Source organism: Zalophus californianus, chromosome 10 (assembly GCF_009762305.2).
Source record: "Zalophus californianus isolate mZalCal1 chromosome 10, mZalCal1.pri.v2, whole genome shotgun sequence".
Lineage (NCBI taxonomy): Eukaryota > Metazoa > Chordata > Mammalia > Carnivora > Otariidae > Zalophus > Zalophus californianus.
Genome location: NC_045604.1, coordinates 55,244,437 through 55,262,555, shown reverse-complemented (window position 1 = coordinate 55,262,555; position 18,119 = coordinate 55,244,437). Strand labels below are relative to the sequence as shown.

Sequence of the window (18,119 nt, the reverse complement as noted above, 5' to 3'; positions counted from 1 at the left end):
GAGCCAGCCTCTCACCGCTCACACATACCGTTCTAGACAAGCAGTGCTGGGAAGAGCTGCAGACTCTGGCTGGTTTCTTCCTGGAGGAAGATTAGTGTGCAAAACATAGACCCTGCCATTGCAGCTGGTCTCTAGGCCAAAAGAGCCATCTTCTCTCCTCATTCTAGATTACTCTGTCACCTCACACCTCTGCTAGTCAGGATGGCTTAACCAGGTCCTAATCACTGAGGGAGGCTGAGCCCGTGTCCACCAGGTCTTTCCACAACAGGCCAGCTACATGTGTCTGAGAGTCAGACATATTCTTCCCTGGTCCAATGTCCTCATGACTAGAGTCCAGTATCTCTGCCAAATGGTAACTTCCCTCCTTACTTGTTGTTCCTTGCCAAGTGACCCCAAAATAACTGTAAGCTATATAATGGGTATGTTCCTGGGGCACCTGGGGGACTCAGTCGGTTGTCTGACTCTTGATTTCTGCTCAGGTCATGGTCTCAGGGTCGTGAGATCAAGCCTTGCGTCAGGCTCCACACTCAGCACGAAGTCTGCCTGAGATGTTCTCTCTCTCTCTCTCCCTCTCCCCCTTGCTCCTGCTCTCTAAATAAATAAATAAATCTTAAAACAAAACAAAAAAAACTTTAATGGGTATGTTCCTGTGTCGCTAGTGGATGTATTCCTCTTCTTAGAGCAAGAATTTCTAAACCCACAGAGCCCAGAGCTGCAGGGATGAAAAACCCAAATTCGCCAAATGGGTCCTTGGGAGTGATGGTAAACTCAACTCCACCCTTGGTCTCTAAAAGGGCAATCCATCCATGCTGTTATCCAATGCTGTGTAACAAATTATCCCAAAACTTAGTAGCTCAAATGACAAATACTGTCTCTGTTTCTGTGGGTCAGGAATGCAGGTGCAGTTCAGCTAGGTACCTCTGGCTCGAGGTCTTTCATGAGTGCCGTAAAGCTCTTGACAGCCCTCAGCCTCATTTTAGGGCTCATGGGGAGACCATCCCCTTCCAAGATCACTCTTAGTTGTTGGTAGGCCTCCGTCCCCTCATCACTGGGCCTCCCCACGGGGCAGCCTCACGTTACGGCCACTGGCTTCAATCAATCCAACAGGCAGTGAGGAAGCGCCCAAGGCAAATCACAGTCTTCCTGTAACTTTGTCTTGGAAGAAACAGCTATCATTTCTGCCATATTCTCTTTATTAGGAGCCAGTCAACCCTGCACACTCAGGGGCGGAGATGACACACGGTCGTGAATGGCAGGAGGCCGGATCATCAGGGAGTCCTAGGAGCTTCCTGCCACACCCTCTTCGCAGAGTATTCTCTCCAACCTGGCACCTCCGCAGGCTGGCAGCTTCTAGGGGGTTCCGGGTGAGACAGACACAGCACACTCCCTGTTTACATGCCTACCGCATGTCTCTTCTGATGTCATGTAGCTTCTTTGGTCCCAAGACATGCAGGATACCACCAGGGTGGAAACACACTCCCTAAGCTTTCCGCCGATACCAGCTGAGGTCCAGGCAGAAAAGGCAAAGCCATATTCAGAATGTGCCAATTCCAGTCACCCAAGTGTGGGATGGTTTTCCAGTCATGTTATTTCCAAGCTCCTGACCAACCAGCCACGCCCCTTACCATTTATATTCTCCCTTGGGGCCACTTCTCCCCCCCCCCACCCCCTCAGTAAGTGACCAGATGCGTTGCCTGAAAGCGCCCGTTGAGACCGTTTCCCCTCATCGCTGTCGTCTGGGGCCACCCTGGCTGCAGAGCAACAGCTAGGCAATTGGGGCTCAAACCCACCTACTGAAATGACAGAACCAGACCCGAGTTTTTTTCCTTCTAAGCTGACCGTCAGGGGCCCTTCACGCACACGGGCAGCTTAGGGAGAGGTTCCGGTGTGATGTTCATGGAAGCTGTGGGGCCCTGGGCCACCTGCTTCTCCCTCAGGCCCTACGTCAGCACAGTTCTGGACTGTGTCACAGCTCAGGACTTTAAAGGGCTGACAGAACCGCTCAAGCCAGGCAGCTCTGGCCGTGTTGTCACTTCCTATCCCAAGGCCAGGGGCTCGGCTTCTCCCAGGAACCTTGTATAAAACTCCACTGCAGGGCGCCTGGGTGGCTCAGTTGGTTGGGCGACTGCCTTCGACTCAGGTCATGATCCTGGAGTCCCGGGATCGAGTCCCACATCGGGCTCCCTGCTCGGCGGGGAGTCTGCTTCTCCCTCTGACCCTCCCCCCTCTCATGCTCTCTCTCTCTCTCTCATTCTCTCTCTCAAATAAATAAATAAAATCTTAAATAAAAAAAAAAAACTCCACTGCAGATGGTCTTGCTTTGTTATTCTGCTGCTGGAGCTCGGCGCACAGCAAGCAGCTCGTTTCCCCACCAATACCTTTAATACCATCAGGCCTTCTAGTTAGGGTTGCCCACATGGCTGTGACCCCACTTGCCCCGCTGGTTGCACCTGCTCCAGAACCTGCTCAGAGCTGGCACGCTAACGCGTCCCTCAGTCGGTAGGTTCCTAAGTCCGGAATATGCTGCTTCAGAATCCAAAGAGGCCTCCCGGTCATTATGCTCCACTAAGAAGAGTGGCAAGAGGTGGGAGGCGGAGTATTCTATCCTTTAATTTGGAGGGAATGGAGCAGCATGCCCCAGACCTCTGGATCCCTAAAAACTTCACTGATAGGGTCGGTCCACATCCATCTGCTCTAACAAACATTCCTTTGGACATGGCGGCCGCCATTATGTGGGGCTACAGCTCTGCTGAGTCTGCCGTGGTCTTCAGGGGGGTTTTTGTAGAGGCCAGAGGGTCAAATGAAATGGGGACGTTCGAGGAACCACTACCCCTGAACCCTTCAGGTTTCTAAGGAAAGCATCAGTCAGGGCTGTTCCCACCTTGCCACAAGATATTTACTCTGGTGGCTGGGAGGAGGCGACTTAGCATTTCCCACGGTGACGGCTCTTCCCTCAGGCCCCATGTTAGAATACTGCCAGCCTGCAAGTGTGTCCATTCCAACTGCATACTCAAAACATGGATGGAACACCTGGGCAAGTCGTGGGTCCCATGGACTCCCTGAGTCAGACCTGGACCGGGACTCTCTCTTGCCCCCAGCTCTAACAGAGGGGCCATGCTGACACTTCCAATATCAGCATCAGGCTGAATCCTGTGTCCAGAATTCTTCAGAGTATGTGTCCCCAGTGTATGGCTCCTTGAGTACATGGCCCTGGGTCCCTCTTGGCAGTCATTACCTTGGTTTTACAGGGTCTCTCCTCCCCCTGATTTCTATTAGTCGGTGGGGTTCCAGGTCCAGAAACTGAACAAAGAGATGGTGACTTTTTATTGAGGTGGCTGCCATTGATCATTGCTTTTAGAAGTATCCACCATTTTTTTAAAGATTTTCTTTATTTGAGAGAGAGAATGAGATAGAGCGCATGAGAGGGGAGAGGGTCAGAGGGAGAAGCAGACTCCCTGCTGAGCAGGGAGCCCGATGTGGGACTCGATCCCAGGACTCCAGGATCATGACCTGAGCCGAAGGCAGTCGCTTAACCAACTGAGCCAGCCAGGCGCCCAGAAGTATCCACCATTGATTTGCTTGTAGAAACTGAGCGATATTTGTTGACTGTTCACCATTCCTGGGAAGGCTGTGTTCTATTAACCACCTCTATAGTTCTGTGGGGATCAAACCACCCAGCTGCCGCTCGGATTTTGCTGCTCACTATGGTAATTTTATCCACCTGTTTCTGAGCATGGCACACTACTAGCTGACCTCTTATTTGATTACCTATTTTGCTCGGTGCTCTGTGAGGGCAGTTCCAATCACTGCATCTCACACTGTCAGCCCTGGCCTCCAGAGGACAGCCACCCCTGAGCTTCCCAGTGATGCGGGAACCCTTTTGTACAGTACTTACTTTGTGCCTTTGGTAAAGTGAGCATCACCCACAGACCATACGCCGCTGGTGAGTTTTCTGCCCTTCTACAGGATAGCCAGTCTAGAATGCCCATGTCTCTGATCCTTTTGTTCCCTTCTTCCATCTGTTTTAGAATTTCTACTTTATTTAATGTGGGCGATCCCTTACTCCCAGCTTCCCAGAGCCATCATGGGAGCAGACAAAGATGACTTCTAGGTTTGAGGCTCAAACAGCCGACAGGATGGGGCTGCCACTAAAAGAAATGGGGAAGACAAATGGGACACGTTTGAAGGAGTTGATTAGAGTTCAATCTTGGACATGTCACGCATAAATGGTTGTTAGTTAAATGGGGATGCCAAGTAGGCAGTTAATGTATTCGTCTGGAGTCCAGGGGACAGATATGGATCGTAGAAACAGACGGATGTCATCATCCTATGGATGATCCTTAAATGATGCGACTAAATGAGATTAACAGGGAAATGGGCATAGAGAACAGAAGAGATTCAAGGACTGAGCCTAGGATGCTCTAATGTTAAGAGTCTAGGAAGATGAGAAGAAACAAGCAACAGGAACTGAGGGTGTAACCAGTGAGCTTGGAGCAGGGGAAGCGTGGTGTCCTGGCAAGTCAAGGATAGGAACTGTCTCAAGAAGGAGGGAGGGCTCTATGGTTTCCAATGCCACTGGAGTGGGTTTGATGGAGCATGAAAGGAATTGGGGACAGCGGATATAGACAACTTTTTTCCAAGAGATTTTTGCTTATTTGTTTTGTGGTGGGAAACAGTGGGTTCAAGAGGGGATTTTAAGATGGGAGAAATAACATGTCTGTATACTGGTGGGAACGGAGAGGGAAAGGTGATGTTCAGGAGGGGAGGACTACTGAGCAGAGACCTTGAGTGGGTGAGGGAGGATGGGGTCTGGTGCCTGAGTGCAAGGGTAGCTTCGGAAAAAGGTTCAGAGGGCCAACGGCTCACCTGTAGGCACAGGAGAGGAGGCAAAGAATACGGGGAGATGTGCTTTGCGGGTTCTTACCACTTCAGTTTTCCACGCTGAATGAATGGGGATTGGGAAGAAGTGTTTGAGGTTTGAGATGAGAGGTTCCTAGGCCTGGGATGAGCTCCCACTTGAAGTTTGCAGTCACGACTCTAAAGTGAGACTAGTCACTAGGCTGTTTCTCTCTAGCCACCCACAGCTGCAGGGGGTGAGCGGGCCTTGGGTCGACACCCAGCCAGGCAAGTGCGAAGATTTAGGAGTGGGCCAGGGAGCTGAGCACCCAGCGGGGACTCAGATGTCACGTTAGTCAGTGCTGCTGCTCCTACGATCTACAAACGTCCTACCCCGGGTTTGTAAGGTTCGCAGCGATCATGACTGAGTCACAGTCACGGTAGAGGGCCGGAGCCATACGCTTCTGTTGTCATAGGGATGGCGAAGGAATGGAGTCCCTAGACTTTCCAGGTCACGTCTTCCCATGAGGCCCAGTACGGTCCCCCATCCTGTTCCTCCGAGTGGATTCGCGTCCATCTTCTGCCACGTGGAGGGCTACCTAGCAGAAGGTTCACTGCCCCAATTTCGAATTAATAATCATGTTGGTAGTTGTATATTTGTTGTTTCTAGAGAATACATGTTCTCATTTTATCTTACCTACCCATGTGTTTTGTGAGTGGACCAACCTGGTTGTTAAGCTTATAAACATTGATGCCAGACTTTGCAAGCAGCAAACCCCTTCCAATAGGGTTCTGTCGTGGTCAGTGTGAAGAAAGACCCTCCTCCTGCCAAACTGCTTCTTACCCATCTGGACTGGAAACTTCGAGTTTGGGTGTCGGGATTCAGAAACGTGTCTTAGATATGTGTGGGTTATCATAAAGGATACCGAGTGTAGGAGGCAGAGATGGGGTTTCTTTGTGGTAAATTGCTTTAGATGTATCTGAACCACCTCAAACTTCCCGCACGTTCCTATCTAAAGCTGAAATGTCGTTCCCCAAAGCCACTGTGTCAAAACAGCAACAAACAAACACAAAACAGACCGTGTTAAGAAATCAGTATGGTCACTGCATCCCTTCTGGAGTCGGTGTGCAATAGTTGCTTCTGCCATATTCAAACACCATGCACACATTTGTTTACACTTTGAAAACCCTACACAGTTTAGAGACGTGGGTAGTCATGTGGCCAAAGGAAACAGATGGGAACACAATACTGTCGCAGATTCTGACTCAGGGTAAGTCATTGCTGGGCTCCCACTAGGATCTCAATGCTCTGCCAGGCCCTGGGATAGGAGCGGAGGGGAAAAGTGGAGCTCCCGCTTTCAAAAAGTGTATTTGTGAGGAAAAGGCTTACATTCCTGGCATTATATGAGGGGCAATCTATGTATACGCACAGATTCATATTCATCCTGGGGCTAAATATATTTAGTCATCTATATATACCCTGGGGCAGATATTTAAACATTTTAAAATGGGGAAAAAAAAGGTAAAAATGAGGGATTTTTGCAAATATTTTCTCACCCGTCACTACTGCCCTAGGGGAAAGAGTGTGACTTCCCTTTTACAGGTAAGAAAACCTAGGCTCACAGACGTTAAATCACTTACCCAGGATCACTCAGCTCAAAAGCGAGAGTCTTGAAATCAGTCCCTTCCGTTCCAAAGCCGAAGCACCTGCTCCCTCCGCAGACGTGCTGTGAATCATCAGGAAGGCGAGAGCAAGGATGGTGCTGGGAGGGGGGTGCCTGGGGAATTCTTCACCTTTGGAACCGTGGCCATTAGATGTCACACTTACCAGCATCTAAGGTGGGGTCTTCCTCGTCGCCCTTCCCGGCTCTGCACTCAAGACCCATCTTCTCTCCACATCTGTGGGGATTCCTCATCGAGGTCACGTCTGCGGGGAAAATTTGTGTCAGCTGCGACCTTCCAAGGGGCAAATCAATCCCATTAACGCCAGCTCCCGAGAAAGCCTGACTCCACGGGGATAAAAGAAGAAGCGGGAGCTGACGGTGGTGGCATTTTTGGTCTTTTCCTCCTCTGAGGAGGTGGCATAGCTGACATGTGGGTCCAGAGTCTATAACGGGGGCATTTCTTCCCGAGGCCATGAGCTCAAGTGTGGAAGGGGCCCCAAACTGAGCTGAGCGGGGATCGAAAGGTAAACCCGTCGGGCGTCCTCCTAAGAACAAACTTTTCCAGCCACAAGATCAGGCTGGGGAGCTCAGGCGCTCGCCATTCATGCCACAGGGTCACCTCGAGAGTGTGCTGGGGGTCCAGGGTCGGAGACACCTCGCCTCTTCCTTAGAGATGGCTGGTCACGGGGGCAGAACTTGAAGGTCGCTTGGCTCTGCAGTGGAGTCTTTGAAGCCAGTCAGGCCTAGGTTCAGATTCCAGCTCTGGGCCCCCAGGGAAGCTACCCCATTCCTCCACAGCTCAGTTTCCCCTTTCCTTCAGTGGGGGTCCCAGAACCTCCTTTGCACAGTTACTGTGGTTCTCCAATAAGATAACGGAAAAGGACACCCCAAGGTAGCCGGCCCTAACTGGGTGGCTGCTATAACCTTTGTTGTCAGCATCAAGCCCCCAGTGTCTCCCACGGGCACATCTGTCAGCCCCAGCTTGGCACAGGGGTTCTTTTTTTTTATTTTTTTTATTATTACGTTCCATTAGCACATAGTTTTCTGCTCTTCAGAAGGTAAGCGCTCTGGGAAGGAAGCCCCGCACGTGTCAGAGATGCCAAACAGACCTGGGCCGGGGAGGGCTCCATGGGAGGAGCACCTGTTAGGGGGGAAGCAGTACGGGACAGGGCCCAGCTGTGCGACGTGGGGAGCGAGCCGGCACCTCTCTGGGCCTCCGTGCCCTGAGCTTTTACCCTGGGGGGCCAGGGTAACTGCCCTCGATTTTGAAGAAATATCTGCCTTTTGACCGGTGGGGGCTGGGGGAGTGTGGGGTGGGACCGGGGCTCTAGGGAGGCCCCACTGAGAACGGGGCAGCGGACATGCTGTGCCGGACCCACATCTGCCCCCTGCAGTCTGTTCACTGGTGCTTGTATTTTAGAGTCATAGTTGCCGTGAACCCAAATTCCTTGAGTCCTCTGAGTGCAAGCCCATGGCTCAGAAGAGCCCCACGGTCAATGGCAATAACCTGCCCTACAGAGACCTGGCTTCCGAGGTGACCAGGCGCAGAGTCACCATGGCCACCAGGTACTTGTGAGCTTTCTGGCTCACTTGGGGCGCGGGGTGGGGGGATGGAGCGTAAGGCGAAGAAAGGAAAGATTAGGACTCCCGACTTCTATGAAAACTGAGCTCTACTGATACTGATGTCCAGTTAGCTGCAGCTCCTTTGCTATGTGTTAGGTGCTCAGGGGTCAAGTCCGAGGCTTTCCTGTGGGGGGATGGGAGCTACAAGCCCGAGGAAGCCGGGGGTGGCGGGGGGTGGTGGCGGGCTTCTTCACTCCACTTGCAGCAAATGCCAATATGTTGCAATTTACTTCTTGTGTTGGTTAAGTTATGTTATCTAGTCTCAATGAATGGAACCCTCAAAAGAGGAAGCCTAACGAAATTTCTGCCAAGAAACCTGGCTTGAAATCATTCTAATAATGCCAAGTGTGAGTAAGCAACAAAAATTGGCAGAGCTGACACTTTTCGTTTGAGTTCTTTGTCAGGTACAGTATGAATTTAAGAATAATGACTTTATGAAAACTGATGTAGTTGGCCAAAAAATAAAAATTGACTTGAAATATGGACCTCCATCCAGTATTACTCACAATGCTTCTTGACCTTAGAGTCTGGGGGGATGTATGACATTGGCGAATTGATAAAACACCTTAGGCACAATGTCTTGTCATAGATATGGGATGTTGCAAACTTTCACGGACACGGGTACATGGCAGATTTGACTCCCCTGGTTGATCTCGTGAGAGTGGGCCTTGTCTCTGGGGGGCTGTGGTCACTCTGCTGCAGCATCTGCTGAAGAAGGAAGAGATTCCACAACTCTGAAGCCTCCCCTAACCCCCCTCCCCAGCACCTCCTATCCCTTCAGCAAACTTAGGGGTCAGCTCTGACTGGGAGATGCAGTGGTGAAGTTGTGTCAGGAGATCGGAGACTGGATTCCAGTTCTGCCTTTTACTAGCCACGTGACCCGGGTAAATCCCCTTCTATCTCAGCCTCCTCAGCTGAGAAGCTTAACGTCAGGTGTGGCTGCGAATCTGCAGGTCAGAAGTTTCCAGCTCCAGGTTCCTGACTCTTTCAGCGCTTGACAGGCCAGTCCTCTCCTCTTGAAGACGGGGTTAGCCCAGTCCTGAGGGGGATGGGAACACCCTGGTAGACCCCAGAGAAGGGTAGGATAGTCTGCAGGGTTGGGGGGGCACAGGGGTAAGTTAGGCAGAAAGGAGAGGCAAAGTGAACTTAAGGCTGAACTGGCCAGGGGGTGCCTGGATGGCTCAGTCGGTTGAGCATGTGACTCCTAGTTTCGGCTCAGGTCATGATCTCAGGGTCATGAGATCAAGCCCGGCATTGGGCTCTGTGCTCAGCGGGGAGTCTGCTTCGGATTCTCCCTCTCTTCGCCCTCTGCCCCTCCAAACCCCAAATAAGGAAATAAAATATTTATTTAAAAAAAAAAAAGGCTGACCAGAGAATAGCTGAAATGCAAATGAAATCTTGAGAGAGAGAGAGAGAGCGCTTGCGCTCAGCTGAAATTACAGGGCGCGGACTGGTAGGGCTGGACCCACGGAGACAGCTGAGCTCTGAGAAGAGCTGACAATTGAAGCATGAGCAGAGTCCATCTCCCTTTTGCCAGCTGATAGGTCTGTAAGCCTGGGAGGAGGAGTCAGGAAGGATGTCCTTCAACATGTTGAGTGGTTCTCTTTAGGTGCTGGGATCTGAGGGTTTCTTTTTTTCTTTTCTCTTTTTTAAAGAATCCTATGTGTATTTAAAAAACATTCACTGTGCCTTTCCTCCCAGAGAAGAGAGATTTACCAAGAAAAGTGATGAAGCCAGGGAGATGCCCTCCACTCTGGATTTGGAGCAAGTCCCTGCTAGCGTGGCCGGCCCTGCAGAACCCCCCGCCCCTCCTCCTTCGCCCGTGGAGGACTACAGAGTCTAAGCAGGCTTTTACAGCACGCCAGAGAAGTTGGGGGTGTCTTTGAAGACTGCCTTGGAATGTCTTTGTTCTTTCCTATTTTTCTTCTCTCACGATCACTGCTGAGTGGTGTTTATGCCTCACTAATGCACTTAGAGCAGTCTTTGGTTTTTCAAGTCAAGTCTCTGAAATACGTCCACATTTGATCTTTAATTTGTGTCATTCTATAGAACATAGTCAATTGTATTCGAATAAAAAAAGATGAGGCTTCAATGTTATTAAATCTGGATGAGTGAAAAGTGCAGGAATCTGTGACTTTAAAGATTTGAGCTCCAGAGAACCATGAAATATTTGGATTTTCAGAACTCAGCCTGGGACACTACAGTTTTATGGGCTTGTGCACTAGTTTAACTGAGCTGCATCCTATCTGCTGGTGCCAGGCTGTTTGTGGTTCACATGCATGGACAGTATTTCCAAGGTGTGCTTCCAGGAGATCTAAGTGAATTTCAAACTCTGTAGCAGAAGAAACCCGACCTGAAAAGCGGCCAAGTGCAGAGTGGGAGAGAAGTCTATTGCTCAGATCCCATGTGCAAGGCTCTGCACCCATCCCAAAGCACTTCTAAGGATTTCTGAGGCTCTTCTGAGCAGTTAGAAAGCATCAAAAATGTGATCATTCGGCTCAGGTCATGATCTTAGGGTCCTGGGATCGAGCCCTGCATCAGGCTCACTGCTCAGCAGGGAGTCTTCTTCTCCTGCTCTCCCTGCTCGTGCTCTGTCAAATAAAATCTTTAAAAATAAAATTCTTTAAAAAAATGTGATCATTCAAATCCACATATGGGAAATATCCTGAGTGCTAGCTTTTATTTCATCCACTTCATAAGGTCCTTATGGGTGTCCTTTCTCCAAACCTGCCCTTAAAAATGTACTCTGGTCCCCCTACCTGACTGCCTTTGATGAGGTCGGCTTCCTTGCAGCAGCACGGGGCAGGGGTGAGGGGAGCAGACATGGAGTGCCCGTCCTTGCTAGCTGGGTGCTGCATATACTCATGACCTCCCCCTCCATCAGATGATGAAACAAACCTACACTGTTCAGTAAGATAGCCACTAGCCACATGTGGCTACTTAAATTGAAATTCATTAAAATTAAAATTCAGTTCCTCGGTTGCGGTGGCCACATTTCAAATACCTAGTAGCTCATTGGGCTAGTGGCCACCATATTGAATGTTGCAGATATAGAACATGACTAACATTATAGAAAGTTCTATGAGACAATGCTGGAACAGAGAAGTTAAGTGACTTGCCTAAGGTCAAACAGCCGGTTAAGAATAGAATCCAGGAGGGCAAAAGTGAGAAAGACTAACCCTTGTGGTATTTTATTTCCAGTTCTTTTTTTTTAAGATTTTAAGTAATCTCTACACCCCCCCAATATGGGGCTTGAACTCACATGATCCTGGGGTCCTGAGATCGAGTCCGGCATCAGGCTCCTTGCTCAACGGGGAGTATACTTCTCCCTCTGCCACTCCCCCTGTTCGTGCTCTTTCTCTCTCAAATAAATAAAATCTTTAAGAAAAAAAATAAGTTCACCCAGCAAGTCTTAAATACTAGCGGACTAAGCCTGTCCTTACTGAACACTGAAATGACTACGTTATCCAAATAGAAAGTTGTGTGTGTGTATTTGATGAGTCTGCTAATGTGCCAGCTTTATTAAATCACGTAACACAAAGGAACACCCTGAATGATCCAACCTCCAGCTTGTAAATCAGCAATTCAGATCAGAGGCTCTTGTAGAAAAACGTGTCACTGCTTTTGGGAATCATCGTCTGAATCAGTGATTTCTCTTGCGTGTGCGGGAGCTGTGGCTGCGGAACCTGCCTCCAATGGCCGGAGGCCGCGCGGCGGTGAAACCCCTGCTGACGGCTCAGGGCCCTTCACGGAATGGGGGTGGGGGGCTGGGGAGACGGTAAGAATGGTCATGAGGGGTGGGGGCTGGGGAAGCTCATCCACAAGAGGTGACCGCGGGTTGCCTGGGAGCTGGACCCAGTGCAGTCAGAGGCTCCTCCCCTCTCTCCTTGGGCTTGGAATGTGGCTCGTGCTTGCCTTTCCCCCTCCCAGAGGCTGCTCCCCCGCCCCGTAGCCTTGACGCGGGAGGTGGTATTGAAAACACCTGCACGTTGGGTGATAGACATTGGGGAGGGTATGTGCTATGGTGAGCGCTGTGAATTGGGTAAGACTGTTGAATCACAGACCTGTACCTCTGAAACAAATAATACATTATATGTTAAAAAAAAAACAAAAAAAAACGACGACAGCAGGAGGGGAAGAATGAGGGGGAGTAAATCAGAGGGGGAGATGAACCATGAGAGAGATGGACTCTGAGAAACAAACTGAGGGTTCTAGAGGGGAGGGGGTGGGGGGTTAGGTTAGCCTGGTGATGGGTATTGAGGAGGGCACGTTCTGCATGGAGCACTGGGTGTTATGCACAAACAATGAATCATGGAACACTACATCAAAAACTAATGGTGTAATGTATGGTGATTAACATAACAATAAAATTTTTAAAAAAGGAAAACACCTGCACTGCAGACACGCCTGAGCCTGGTGAAGGCCTCTCTATAAACTTTTGAGATGTGGCAAGTAGTACAAGGATCCACTCATCCTGCTGCCACCCAAGACAAGCCTGTGTGTGAGTCCCCTGTGCTTGCAAATGTGCCACCTACCAACCTGGAGTGCCCAGCCTTCCTCTTCTTTTCCCCTGCCTTCTGCATGCGTGGGCTGGCTTCAGATTTCACCTGGGAAGCTCCCTAGGTGGTTTCAAACCAACAAATATATTCCATGGGGTCAGGAATTGATGGTTTTGTTCAATGTTAAGTCCCTAGAGCAGTGCTTGGCTCACACAGTAGATATCAATACTTTTAATTTTTTTTAGTCCATATTTTTTCTAGCAATTTATTCTTTTTAAGATTTTATTTATTTATCCGTCAGAGAGAGAGAGAGCACAAGCAGGGGGAGTGGCAGACAGAGGGAGAAGCAGGCTCCCCACTAAGCAAGGAGCCCCATGCGGGACTCGATCCCAGGACCCCGGAATCATGACCTGAGCCGAAGGCAGATGCTTAACGACTGAGCCACCCAGGCGCCCTCAGTGGTGCATTTCAACAGGCCTTGACCACAGATCCCAGTGGAGATCAGGTACTTCCCATCACCCAGCAGTGCCAAGTAACTCATCCATCCCAGCGGGATATCCCATTTCAGTAGGTAACTCCTTTCCCGGACGTGATGGGGCTTGGTGTTCTCAGCACACAGTGCAGTCACACCTGGTGAGAGTTGGGGTACTGGCCGTCTCCCACGACTTCCGTACCTTTACAGCGGCGGGTGCCTCCCCGGGCTAGCATCTGGGCAACAGGCCCTATGGTTGATCATTCAAGCGTGTGCAAGACTGGGACAGAACTTTAGTCCCCCCCACCATTGTTACTAACTTGATCTGCTCCTTTAATATTCCATGTTTTCTTTCTACCAGCCCTGCTGCTTGTGTGTTATAGGGGAGATGGAACCTCTGTTCAACATCATGTTCTATTGCCCAGTCTAGCATGTCATGATTTTTGAAACATGGCCCCCGATGGCTGTCTCGCTGATGAGGGCATCTATCGACAGTCGTTTTTCTTCCCCGCTAATGCTGGCAGCTTGGTTTGCGTGGCGACAGGGGCAAGCTGGTGCAAGGCCACACGCAAGGTCCACAAACCCAGACATATTAAAAGCCCTCACTCAGAAGGATGGGCCAACAGGACCAACTTGCCAGTCTCTCATGGGCTGGGAACTCTGGTGGATGGCCCCAGACTCTTTGGTGGTTACCTTGGGCATCGTCAAGAACACACGGACATGCGGTTACTGCATTGACTGTGTCACTGTACTTCAAGGGCAAGCCAGCATTCTTGCCAATCCGCCATCTACCTTGGGCACTGCGGTGCCACTTGTTCTGTGCGCCCAACCCACCATATCTACTGAAGAGGCAGTAGTTAGGGCTCTTACCCAGCTAGGACATCAGCTTCCGAGCTGCCTGGGGTGTCAGCGCCTCATGAGCCTGGACATGGAGGACAGCGAGGACTGCCTCAAGCTCTTGCAGATGCCCCCAGATGTGTTGCCGCATATCCTGACCCCACAAAGCCGTACTCATGATCATCCATCCCTTGGCTTCCCACTGTCGGGGTCATCAGTGCAAAAGGTTAACGGCCAGGGCTCATGAGTGATCACTAGCCAGACCGTGGGCTCTGAGCTCAGCCCTCAGGTGCTGTGTGAAAGGCTCTACCCGGAGGAGTGCTGTGTGCACCTGCTAGAAGCTGGTGCTCTACTCGGGTATGTTGGGCTTCTGGCCCCTTTCGGAGCTGAGAACCATATCCCAGGGGTGCTCTCTCCTTGGGTGTTTTTTCTGTCACAGTGCCCAGCCCATACCTTCTGGAGTCCCAGACACATCTAACTCATTGGCAGCCCTGCTTGGGAGACGCCCAGAGCTTTGATCCGCTTCACTCATAGTTTTGCTTTCTCAAAGGCGGCTTGTTGCTCTGACCCCTGTCCACGTGTGCCCTTTCTTGCCCAGACAGTGTAAGGGTCAGAGGCTCTGTGCCAGGTGGGGAATAAAAGTCCTCCAGACTCCAAAATCCCTACAAAGATGTGCACCTCTTTCACATTCTTAGCAATCGGATAAGCGTGTACCTCATGGATCACAGCGTGTGGGACAACCCGAGTCTATCTGACCAGACAACTCCCGAAACCTTATGGCAGTGCCTGGGCCTTGGATTTTCTGTGGGTTCACTGCCCATCCCCTTCCCCACAGATGCTCCAGCAGGGACGGCCGGCAGTTTCAGTTGTTAGAGCATGTGACTCTTGATCTTGGGGTCATGAGTTTGAGCCCCATGTTAGGTGTGGAGACTACCAAAACAACAACAACAACACAAAACAGATGTCCCAGCAAAGCCTGCAGAGTGTCCCCCGGCAGAGGCCAACCTTCACAGGTCAGCATTACATCATCAATGTAATGGGCCTAGTTTTCTCTGGGGAAGGACAACAGGGACGGTCTCAGGCTGTGCAGGTGGTCTTGGGGGAGCCCTTGAAAGGCTTATTTTCTCCCTCCCACATGAGGCCAATTGATCTTAGTTATCAGAAACCCATCAAAGTACTTTTTATTGAATTTCCTTGAGGATAAAGCACTTTCACAGGAATACTACCCACCCCCCCAAAGCATCAGAGTAAAATAGTAACTGTCTGCAAATGACAAAAGACTTTAAAAATGGCCATGGTTAAAGATCCGATGAAAGTTCAGTATCATGTAGTCGACAAGGGAAAAAATCAGTATCATGTAGTCAACAAGGAAATTTGGTCATTTCTGTGACGTACATTTTAAAATAATACTGATATCATTATACCAGGACATACTGGATTTTGGAAATTTCATACAACTATAGCTTAGAGTTTAGCATCACTTCTTATTTGACAGTTTTTCCCATGAAATTTTGTGTATACAAAAAGTTACATAGTTATAAAAAAAACATAGCTCTTGTAATAGAGAAGACTGTTTCTTAAGTAATCAAAGACCTGATAAAAGACAAGACAGAATCTCTGTTTTCTAGGCAGATGACATTAAAGGTAAAGAAAAACCTTACCATTTCTTATTACAAAAAAACCAATAATATAAGAAAACTTATTCCTCTTAACAGAAAAACAAATTCTATTTTTTCACCAGTGTTTGTTGGATATTAAAACTTTTCTTTAAAAAAAAGTGCATAAATCCATTCCCGTCTTAACTTGATGACACATAAAATTCCTTTCTGAATATTCCTTTCCCACAAACCTTCCATAACTTTCTGTATCCATTCAGCTTTTGTTCCAAAACTCCAACCAGGAGTCAGGTACCCACTCACATGGCTCTTCACTGACACTTGTGATCTATGGAGCTCGTGGGCTAGATTTGGGGCAAGGGAGTCTGCATTCTATTAAGCCTCTACTCCCTCCTTTTTTTTTTCTCCAGTCTCTGGGCCATGTTTTGGTTATTTCCTGGGGGCTGTGCATTTTAAAGACATGACAAGATTTACAACCCCAAGGGGCAGAGAAAGAATGCAAGTTTTCTCCTAGGACCTTGGGGGAAATGGCTGTTTAAAATTTTCCTTTGTTTTAGGGGTCAGACAGCATGGGGCATTTTGTCCGTTTCCTCTTCATTCTCATCACTTTCCCAGAGATCCCACCTCCTCGTGTCCTAACCAGGCTTTGTCTCAAGTGCCCAGCTGTTAGCTTTGCAGAGCGATCTGCTAAGGCCTCTCTAGCTTATTCTCCTGCTCCCTCAACCATCTGTGAGCCAGCAGACGCTCCCATGCTCTTCTTTAACCTCAGCTCTTCCAACTTCCTAACTCAAGCTCAGCCTCTAGTTGGGCATCAGTCACCCTCCGAACTGCCCACAGGAGAGGCCAGCCCACTGCGCCACCCGTTTGTTTCTGGGCTTTGCTGCAGGGAGCGATGCTCACTTTCTCAAATAAGCCCTTTATATCAGCCGTGTTTTGGGGGGTGTCCCCGTACTTACATGGCAGTCCACAAGCATCTGACAAACCAGGACCCGCAACCACCCCCACTACACACACACATACAGAGGCCGGTGGCAACCCGGGATCTCCCCCGCAGATGCCTCATTCCCAGGGCCCCATGTCCTCTGTCTCCAGGCTGGCTCGCCAGGTGTTGCCTCATGAGTCCCTTGGGAGCTTCCTGGGTGTGATCTGAAACTGGCCCCTGCACTCAAAAGGCAGGGAGAGACTGAAGGAGGAAACAAGCCACTCCCCGTTGGTAGGTCCCAGGCTTAATAAGCGAGGGAACTTCCACACAAGCCTTGTCTTGGGCTGCAGCAAGGTGAGTGAATCCCCACACCCACCCACCACATCTTAAAAGTTGATAAGGAGCCCTTAACTGGGTTCAGTCATGTGAATGGTGCAGGTGTTCTTAACACCACATCACTCTCTCAGCCTCTGGGGGCAGGAAAGGCAAGGGGAACCCACATCCAAGGACAGGGGAGGAGGTGAGGAGCCTCCAGTTGCCAGCATCCAGCTCACATCTCAACTGGCGGTCATGTCTTCTCAATGACCTTCCACAACATTCCAGAGAGGGAAGTGTGATGAAAAGTATAGACAATTTAAAATCAGTGGATTATACCGTATGTCAGGAGACAATAAATGTAATGGAAAGGAAATTCTGAAATAATCAGACAGGGTCAGGAAGGTTGGAAGTTGCTGACGAAACAGCGCGTCACCTGCAAATTTAAATAGTCCCAGTGGTCTGGGTCGGCCTCCTAGGAAGGTGACAATTGAGTAAAGACTCAAGAGGAAGTTAGGTGTGTGGACATCTGGGGCAGAGGGAAGAGTTAGCACAAAGGGCTCAAGACAAGAGTGTGCCTGGAGCCTTCAGAGGAGGGTGAGCAGACCCATGTGGCCCGGCTGGAGTAGAAGGAGTCAGGGACATGAGTAAAAGTCGAAGTCACAGGGGTGGGGGAAACATCGTGGGGGACTTTGTAAGTACTCTGACTTTGAGATGGGAGGCCATGTGGGGTTTTCTGGAGCAGAGAGGCACGTTCTGGCTTGTATTTTAAGGGAGACATTCTGGCCGCGATGGTGAATAGGCTGTGGGGGCAAGGAGCAGAAGTACTTCAGAGGCCGTGTAGCAATCCAGGAAAAAGACAACGGGAATCTGAGCAAAGAGCCGTTGGCGAGGTGAGAAATGTGGTCAGATTCTGCACAGATGTACTTGAAGATGGAACCAACAAGAGTTTCTGATGGATTGGATGTGGGGTTTGAGAGCAAGGAGTGAAGGATGACTCCAATTTTGGCCTGAGCAACTAGAGGAATGGAGTTTCTACCAGATCCAAGAAGAGCAGATTTGGCAGGTATGACCGGGATGAGGCAGAGAAACTCAGAAATTCTAGTTTTGCTGATTGGATATGCCTCATAGACATTTTTTTAAGATTTTATTTTTAAGTAATCTCTACACCCAACGTGGAGCTCAAACTCACAACCATGAGATCAAGAGTTGCACATTCCACTAACAGAGCCAGTCAGGTGCCCCCGCCTAAGAGACATTTAAGTGGAAAGGTCAAGTGTGCAAATAAATATATGAATCTGGAGTTTAGGAGTAAGATGTGGGCTGGAGGTATAA

At 49.7% G+C, this 18,119-nt stretch overlaps 1 protein-coding gene across 1 annotated transcript; it reads left to right on the top strand.

Moving 5' to 3' along the window:
* Window positions 1–7,971: 7,971 nt before the first annotated feature.
* On the top strand, window positions 7,972–9,966 carry MYOCOS (myocilin opposite strand). The gene is made up of 2 exons (XM_035722198.1): window positions 7,972–8,066; window positions 9,825–9,966. Exons 1-2 carry the CDS (start codon window positions 7,972–7,974, stop codon window positions 9,964–9,966), a joined length of 237 nt encoding a protein of 78 aa, XP_035578091.1.
* Window positions 9,967–18,119: the final 8,153 nt, after the last annotated feature.